The sequence below is a fragment of the Lineus longissimus genome, chromosome 10 (assembly GCF_910592395.1).
Source record: "Lineus longissimus chromosome 10, tnLinLong1.2, whole genome shotgun sequence".
NCBI lineage: Eukaryota > Metazoa > Nemertea > Pilidiophora > Heteronemertea > Lineidae > Lineus > Lineus longissimus.
The window spans coordinates 6,797,833-6,807,376 of NC_088317.1; the positions used below are offsets into that span (position 1 = coordinate 6,797,833).

General features: G+C 40.7%; 1 protein-coding gene across 1 annotated transcript; it reads left to right on the forward strand.

Annotated features, from left to right (window-relative positions):
- The first annotated feature begins 1,276 nt into the window (after positions 1-1,276).
- Positions 1,277-8,828, forward strand: LOC135494922 (uncharacterized). The gene is made up of 7 exons (XM_064783258.1): positions 1,277-1,345; positions 3,488-3,553; positions 4,449-4,472; positions 5,461-5,550; positions 6,204-6,302; positions 6,926-7,003; positions 7,625-8,828. Exons 2-7 carry the CDS (start codon positions 3,493-3,495, stop codon positions 7,951-7,953), a joined length of 681 nt encoding a protein of 226 aa, XP_064639328.1. The 5' UTR covers positions 1,277-1,345; positions 3,488-3,492; the 3' UTR covers positions 7,954-8,828.
- The last annotated feature ends 716 nt before the right edge of the window (positions 8,829-9,544 follow it).

Here is a 9,544-nt window from a genome sequence, read left to right on the forward strand (position 1 = left end):
GTCATCGCGTCGTCGAGTCATCGAGTCGAATACCACAAGCCAAACAGAGTATCCCTAAAGCGGCGTTGCGAAAACACGGAACGGAACGGAACGGAATAATGTTACGGAATAGGGTGAAAATCCGGTCTGTAGTTTATAACTACCTAAAAAGGCAAGGTTGAGCGCTCAAAATATAGTTCCAGGTTTCGAGTTTATTTTTGTGGTCTATTTCTCAGCTACATCGTAGCTAAGAGTGTAGTGACTAACGAAGAGTCGATTCTTAGCCATTTAACGTCGCGATGATCATGTCTTGACATGCATGCCACCTGTTTACGCGGCCTATTTAGGTTATTTCCTCTCTTATACTTCAATAAGACCGCAGGCCTTCCTCCTATAAATGTTTTTTAGTTCACAAGTTCATGCTGATCCTCCTAAATTTTGTTATGCGGTGCTGTTGAAGTGGCAAAAACAATCCGACAAGTATTCCGTAACATTATTCCGTTCCGTGTTTTCGCAACGCCGTCCCAAAAGGCAATGTATGAGTATCCATGTATGTGCTATAGTTGGATTTATACAGATGATTTTATCAAAAAGATGGAGAGACAATCTTCATTAATACAATGTACATTCATGTACGGTAATGCACTTCGAAACGTCCCGTCTAAAAGATACTATACAAATGATCTCTCTGGTGTGTGGGCGTGCGTGCGCCTGTGTCAGGGGGGGGGGGGCTGGGATGGAAGGGGGATTTGTCAGTCGATGGGGGGGGGGGGGGCTGTGGTAGTATATTGACCTCTTGTTTTCACGTTCTTATGCCCCGAAAGGATATATTGGGTAACCGTATAATAGGAAGATATAGATCGCGAGAGAGGAGTGATTACCAAGCAACTCCTCGAAACAGCAGCTCAAGTACTTCATATAATTATCATTAGTGTGTTATAGATATACAATGTTCATGCGATCACGAAAATCATGCTTTATTATTATTATTCAAGCGGGCCACCCTAGATTAGCGCATGATAATTGCCACGACTACCCCCGCTGAACCTGTTCGTTGTAGTGTATATTTGATGAAGTATCACATGACTCCACGTGTGCAGGGAACGCGGGTATACACATCTTAGACAAAGGAAAAGTGATGAGAAAATAATAATGGTCAACAAGCCGGTCCTTCCGAATATCAGTCACGTGACCGGCTGACTGGTAGCCTCAATGAACTGGAGACTTTGATACTTTAATATGGGCGCTCATAACCTACGAATCGTGAATTAAAAAATCAATTTGACAGGTCGAGAAGGTGAAGGTCGTTCAAAGATACAGATGGTCCTCTCAAACACGGCTTAGGTCGTGACACGCACAGAAACAGGTGAGTTTTTTTTCAATTTTACTTCAAATTTAGTCGAAACCTGAGATATAATAACTTTCTGTACAGTACGATAGCCCGGGAAAGTTGCCTTGATTCATATTGTAGCGACCCTGTGTGTAGTTCCGCCATTCCTACTGGTATATGTCTAGCTATATAATTAAGACCATATCATTTAAACGCAATGTATCGCACAGTTCCCAGCGCGATGTTCCTGAGTATTCGTACTGTATTTCTTTCTTTCTTGGGAATGTCTGCAAGATCATGTTGAACAACTCTTTTAGTCAACAATCTTGTCTGTGTTCTGGAAGTTGCAAAAAAGCACATTCCAGTCTAAATTTATCAACTGTAACACAATTATTGTCTATCTTATAACATTGTACATTTATCTTTACCATGGATAGATTAGTACATGTTATCGTCACTAATAAAAAGAATGAATCAGTGAATAGTATGCGTATCTAAGATAAGTCAAGGGGGTCCGTTTTGCCCGATGGATAGGCGCTTTCCAAAAATTAAGGGATTTTCGTGTTCACTTTTAGAGCTGCCTTTCAGCTTTGGGTATTGTCACGGTCAAAGTCAAAGATTTTTCCGAAAAGGGGGTCACTTGCACCACGGGCCTCTTGCCTCTGCCTAAAGATAAGTTTATTATTTATTTTTGTTGCAAAAAACAGTTAGTGTATCAACGTATATATACACAGCATTGCGTTAGTACAAAAATAATTTCTGTTATAGATCTAGCAATAGCATAATACATTTAATCATGCACATTCAAACAATATTTCAAAATCAATTCAAGATCGATCTCGCCGAACCTTTCTGGTCGATATGGATGATACTCCTGACCAGATGCTCCAATTACATTACCATGCACTCATCTAAGGGGACATGCACGACGTAAGATTTTTCAATTCGAAAACTACTGCCAACAGGACAGTGACTCCTCCTAACAAAATCATTGAAAAAAACATTGCACTGCAATAAACAATGCACTAGAACGCAATCTTAACGTTAGTCGACCTGGCTGAATTCGCGAGCGATGTCCAAAACCACCTCAAAATTTAACGAGCATAAACAATTAATCATTTATTTGAGATCAGCATATTGTGTGACACTACATGTCATCACACTACTAACATAAGTGCCTAACGCACTTTTGGCCAAATTGGTTTTTTTTTACAGAAATGGCTCCCCATAGTAAGCAGCACAATCTGGACTATATGCCTAAGTCAAACAACCGATTACGTCGCAGATTACTTAAAACAGGCATTTTCGCCAACTCAAGCATCTGACATAGGCATTTTTCTAGTTCTTTCTTTTGCCGTGACATAAGCATTTGTTGGACATTGCCTAAGTCAGTGATGGAAAGTGCCTATGAAAATAAGCATTATGTTATATTATTGGTGTGATGTGGTGGTGCATGGTGACGATCATGAATGTTATTCCACAATCACCTATACCACGACAGAGTAGTCGAATCTTTGGTTCAAATTGAAAATGCCCATTGACTATAATTTCAAACAATGCCTATTTTGCAGACCGATCGAGATAGGAACAATATAAAGGGTAGATAAAAAACGCGCCGAACTTCACGGGTTTATTATTACTACAAAGGCAACCAGTCTATGAAAATGAGATTTGATGAATAATAGGCCCTGTTTGTTCTCAACATAATTCTACATTTTGCTTATGATAAGCTTGAAAATTTTAGATTTATGGAAAATTCAAATGCTGTATCAAAAAATCACAGCAATACTCTCGTCAAGATCAAATGTTATTCCAAAATCTCAAAAGGCACCCGGCCAGTCCCAATGAAAATGCATGTATATTTCCCCCACAGCATGTGTAAATTTATGTTTTGATAATTATGGGTTTTGAAGTTATGTCAATATCATTGCTTGTGGATCACCTTTGCAAATTAAACAAAGTGATGATTTGGCCTACTATCCTGGTTCCATTCTGCCCTCAGCCTCTCCTACCGTACACCAAGGTCTACTGTAGAGTGTCACGCAGAAACGCTCATCACGCTTTGGGGTATTTATCCTCCAAGGAGAATGAGCAATTTTGCGTCTTCCTAGGGGATGTGTACTCTTCCAAGGGCTGAAGAAAAAAAAGCTGTTCTTGCGTTCGCCTCTTTCTTTACAGTGACCATGAGGCCAATACCTATTTCAGTGGCCGTCTTGGCCGCAGGCCTACTCGTGGCAACAGTTGGTAAGTAAAAAAAGCGTTAAAAACTGTATTCCTACTGAATGAAGTATTACCGTTTTTGTCTACGTGTATATGGAAATAAAAGTGCATGTTTCGATTCCAAGACAAATCCAAACAAACCGAGGAGAAATTAACCCTCCTTATTTGATATTTTACTCTTCGTCTTATCCAAGCAAGAGTGTTCTTTATCGAAACCCGTACAGTATACAATGCCTGATCAAAAACAAACTGAACGACCATATTCCTCTATTGCGGACACCCATGGGACTTACAAGTGCTGTCCTCAATAGCGAGATATCCTGATGAGAGAGATCAAATTAAATGGAAACAACCAATTTGGGGCCAAAACTAGTGTCGTTTATAGAGTGTCCTTAGAATAAAGAGGTGTCCGCGGAGCACAGCACGTTAACCAACAAGACCCAAAGCACCAGAATCAGTCGGATGCCTAGAAGGAAAAAACGAGCGAGATATCTCAATTTGTTTCGTCGTTCTATCTTATGATGCAAAATCTTGAGTTATTTTAAAGTTGTCTTAATTCAGTTCTATTTGCCACTCATTTTAACCCCGACTTTACTTCACAAAATTGGTTCTGATGCTCAAAATACTCGACCGAATCGAGATATCGTGGTTTCATGTTTCCTCTGAATACAGTTCATCCATTGGTACTGGTACTTCGATTCTGAAGGTGATGAAAATGAGCTCGTTCGAGTTTTTGTCACCATGTATCTATGTCGTAATCAAGGTCTGAGTTTATCAGTTTATCTTTAAATCAGTGTTTCCCTTTCAACTGAGTTGTATTATCATGATTTTTGGTCAAAGGTCGCGTTTCCCGATTATGTTATAAAAAACGCACTTTTTCCTGATAATGTATACGTGTCTTTTGACTTTTACATTCCAGCCAACAGCATAGAGGGAGCTTCAGGTAATTCTATATTGGTCGGGATGATATCATATTAATGTAGAGCGCATGCGTGGACGCTCCCCATTCGCACTGATACCTACACTCATAAATAATTTTGAGTTGTTGAGCTTTTGAAAAAGCTTCAAGGGTTTTTACGCCAACACAAATATGCACCCCATAGAGGTCTTTTAGAGAAGTGACCCCCCGCAAAAAAAAATCTTTTACCATGGCCAAATGTATCTATAATCTGACCCCGACTCATGACTATTCGGCGACCATTCTCTTGGTTCTTTACACTTTGCATACTAAAAGGTCGTGGGTGAAACTCCGCCAGTGTGTTACAACTTGACGTATCTATATTTTTCATCGAGTTAATTCCCCCCAAGGTCCGCAATTGAACCTTATTTCAAGTTGTAGCAATCATCAACAAGTTAATAGCAACAACTTAGAAGAAGAAAATGTAGAGGGCGGTGTATCATCTGTCAGCGTTTCCCGTAGTTCAGTGCTTCCTTCATTGTGACCAGAAGTCACAGAACAAGAATACCACTATTCAAACAACAACCATTCGAGGCCTGACATAGGGAGTTTTCGCAAATCTCCCGAAACGCCAACGCGAACGCCTATCCCTTTGTTCTACGCCGTGGTCAGGGATCATACATGAAATAGGCTTTCACGTTCGCGTTTCGGTGGCTTTGCGAAAACTTTGTATTGTTGGAAATCACTGACAGAGAGTTAAGCACAGATACACTAATGGATATTAGGGAGTTTTTGCAAAGGGCCCCCGAAACGTCAACGCAATTGTCCGATATCGTTATCAGGTAGGCGAACAACGAGATAGGCGTTCACGTTGGCGTTTCATGGATTTGCGAAAACTCATTGTTAACTCCGAAAGCGCTAATTGTAAACACAAAACGCTGATTATGTATCATCATAATTCTACGTTAAGAAGATAATCACTCAAACGGAAAGTACATGTAGTAATATTAAACCTTATTTTTTCCTCTTCTAGTGCTCGGGAAGATGTTACGAATGAAAAGAGGCATGCACGGCGTGGTCAGGTTGCCATACCACGTTGATGTCGACAAGAAGGCAAGAGCCGGTGAGTCGCATAACATGGCAAAACTGCAGTGGTAACTTGTAATGATTACTGCAATTACCACACAGTATATGTAACACCCAAAATATTGCCCCAGTTGCTGAATTGGCGTTTGGGACAAACGTTACTGTTAGCTCAACTGAGCGTTATCTCTTTTAAATTCCATTAGCAATTATAGTGGCTTTAGGGCGATACTGCAAACGCTAATCGAGCAACGGGGTCCTAACTCGGCGTATACATGCTTACTAGTTCCAGTTAAAAGACGTTTTATTGATCGTCCCTATATTATTCACAAACAGCTCAGATGTGATAAAACAGAAAACATTGTTGGGCCTACGTCGTTAGCCTCTTAATTCCAGGCGCCGAGTCCAACCATCCTCGCAGTGGCCCGCCTCCTCGTCCCTTGAGCGAAACCAGTAATCGGAACACAGCCTGCGGTGGAGGCTGGGAAATGACCAAATGCGCTTTCCTATCAATTGAGCGCTGAATGGAGAAGCCCATGACCGGCGGGCCCATGACATTTGACTGTAAAGTTGGCTATGAGAGGCTTTTGATAATCGAGTCGCATTCCGTATGGGCCGGTATTGAATGAAAAATACAATTTTATCATTGCTGCTTCAATCTTAATCTGTGATTTGTCTTTGTGCCTTTTCCAGAATGTCATGCGAAGCACCTTATCTATAACTCCTCCACTCGCAAGTGCTGCGCCAGGTCGGAATATTACTATGAAGGGACTGGGAAGTGTATGAGCGTGTGTAAGTCAAACAGATCGGCATGAGGGGTGTTGTGGTGACGTCAGCGCCAAAGGCAGATCAACTCCTAAACATTCCATCATGCACACGTTGACCGTTTACAATAACGACATGCAATCACAGGAACTGGTGTGATCACATAACCTCCTCTAGCAGAACATGGCTAGAAATGGTCAGCGCGGAAATGAAATTCATCAGCGTATTGATGGAGGAGGAGAGTCGATTTGACCGTTTCTCAATAATAAAATTATAGTGGAACCTTTTAACATCAAAATACTCAGCTAGCTCACATTCTATAGCCCCACCGCCGAATAGAAGGTCCCCTAAGAATGTACATCTGCGACCATGTCGTGAGACAGCAAGGGGCGAATTGCAAATTTTGAGGTAAGGTGGTGGTCAAGCAGCATTTCGTTCCATTCTGAGAAAATAGGTAAAAAGCAATGGAAAATGCACTATGGCAGTCAAGTTCAATGCTTCATACTGCCTTTTTTGCTATATCAAATTTTGCCATGGAGCTCGAAGATGTGTCCAGTGTGGAGGTAAAAACTTGATGGCATTGCGTCATTTATGAGTACAAAGTATTTTTACATCCTGATTTCCTGATATGATGACGTTTTTTGTTGCAGTGCCAAAAGGAATGTGTCCGAAGGGCAAAAAAATAGACTGGACCAGGGGGTTGTACCATTCGCCTCTATGCATCAACGGTGAGTAGAGATGATTGACAACCACGCCGGTGGACGTTTTCAGTGTGGGCCGAGTCGGAGTGTTTACCCTCATTGTTTGGGATCGCTGAAAGACTGATTGACACTTTTTCTCTGTTTCACCGATTGACAATGGTTGAGACGTCGTGGTCTCTTTGCTGTGAATTGTTTTGAAACACTGAAATATGTTGAACAACCAGAAACGGACACCATTTTAGTCGCATACTTAAGTGATGTTCGGCTCCATAAGGTTTGACGATTTCATTTTTAGTCGAATACTTGCTTCATTTCGTTCTACATTATGAACATGTATGGACTGTTGATGGGTATAATTCTAATTACCGTAAAATGGAGTGAAATTGATACTTAGTGTAGTTGTCCAACCTCCCCAAATATGTAGGCCAAGAGGTACGGTTGGGGCAATTTAATCCAAAGGGCCATCATTTAACGCATGTTTGTAAAATAATTAATGTAAAATAGAAGGTTCATCGTGTCTGTATGGTTCAAACTGTGGAATAAAAAAGTATGGGCCAATTTCTTCACCCCTCCTTTTGGTCCAATTTTACTCTATTCTGGTCCATTTTCGCTCCATCTTACGGCATCTCTGGTCTCATCACTTTGCAGATAACGACAAAGCGGCAAAACAATTGGCAGAAAAGCCTGTGTTAAACGGGCAAGAGAAGAAATACATGAGAAAAATACTGACTCCGAAAGGAAAGCCCGCCAAACATCAGGTCGCCAAGACCAAGAAGCACCTGACCAAAGATCAGAAGAAAAAACTTGACATAAAGAAAGCGCAAATGGCCGCGTTCAAAGCTATGCAAAAGGCCAACAGAAAGAAGCAGAAAGCAAACAAGACGAAGACGGCAGGGGAAGAGGCAAACAAACAAGAAGAAGAAGGCAAACAAAAAGAAAAAGGCAAACAAAAAAAGATGAATGCCAAGAAATCGTAGACACTTCAGCTACTGTGAAAGTAAGCAGGAGCCGTCGCGACTTGCCAGATGGTAAATGCACAGGCATGACAGGGACCACCACACCGTGACAGCCGATTTGTTTTTTCAGTGTTTGTTAGAATCTGTCAAAAGAGATGTGCCGACGGAAAAAAACATTCATTTCTAGGTAATGGGTTTCAGTTGCCATTCGTCTTAATCTGTTTTCAAACCAGGTGGGACATCTTCTTAAGGGGACACTGATTTATCTTTCATCCCTATCATTATTAGGTGCCATTACTTGTCACCTTTTCGATTTACAAATCTTTGTCGATATGGACTCGATCAGATGAAACCTTTAATTCCCTGCTGTGCGCTACGTTTAGTTGTCTTCAACTAAACGTAGCCTAATACTATTAGGCCCCACTTGGTGGCGCTAAAGCAGTCACTACCGGGGGCCTAATTGACAACTTTCTTTTTGTTTTCCGCGACAGAATTTTGTCGTGGCACGATCTTCGGCTGGAAATAAGTTTTAGTGTTTTAACGATGCGAAAAATTGCTAATTGTTAGTTTTTCATATGAGTTGTGTGTGTTCATCATGAATTACACAAATTAGATTGTTAGTATGCACTAGCAGATTTAATTCAATAAAATATTTCACGTTTGAAAATCGACGACCAACTTCTGTAAGCACCCGATATGTGGCCATTGGGTAACCACTATTGGCCAATTACGGCCCTCTCTGTAATGTAATGCATGAGAGTGATTGAGTCACTCTACTACAAATCAGGATTCATGAAGCATCTGACGCCATAGATTTTACTTTTACTAGAATACATTCGCATGTATGTAAATTACTGAATCTTATTGCGCAATGAATATCAAAAAGGTACAAGTTAATAAAGTGTCAATTCTATCAAGAAATATTGTCTTCAATCTTCTTTTAACACAAAAACCTTCTCTGACGATGCCACCTTCAAAAGCCCATTAAAGTATATTCATTGATCGAGTTACAAATAATGCCCACGACAACATCAAATGATAATTGAAACTATAAAAATATGATTAAGACATCAGCTACAATCCATTCGTTGATGTTATGTCCGCATCTCTGGGGCTCTGAAACGGGCTTATTATAAACCGCGAGATGAGAAATCGCGAAATCGCGAGATGAGTAATCATTAGTCTCCGCCATCGGCTGAGACTTTTGTATTAGGGTATTATTCTCCTCAAGTTATTCTCCTCAAGAAATTATTCCAGCAAACTCTCGTCTGCAGGTGAAAGCTTCATATGTACATGAACACGGCAATGCATTGCAAAACATCGATAAAACGAGGGTGTCCATGAACTAAGAAGTCAATCTGGGTTACAGCCGCGAAAGTGCTATGGGCATGCATAGTGCAATACATGTAAATTTTTAACCAATAAACCTCGCCATACCGGCACGATGACTGGTGCCCCGCGTTATGTGTATTACATATTGGCTGCACATATGGAGGAACAGAATGGATAAAGACCAGGGACTAGTCTACACCATCGAAGCATTTTTCTATAATACCGGTAAATATAATATAATATTTTGAGTTTATGGGCTATGAAATAAGAAAAAACGGCA

Coding starts and splice junctions, on each gene's coding strand:
- LOC135494922 (XM_064783258.1), top strand. CDS start 3,493: ATGAGGCCAATACCTATTTCAGTGGCCGTCTTGGCCGCAGGCCTACTC. Junction 3,554..4,448: donor CCTACTCGTGGCAACAGTTG/GTAAGTAAAAAA, acceptor TTTACATTCCAG/CCAACAGCATAGAGGGAGCT. Junction 6,303..6,925: donor TGGGAAGTGTATGAGCGTGT/GTAAGTCAAACA, acceptor TTTTTGTTGCAG/TGCCAAAAGGAATGTGTCCG.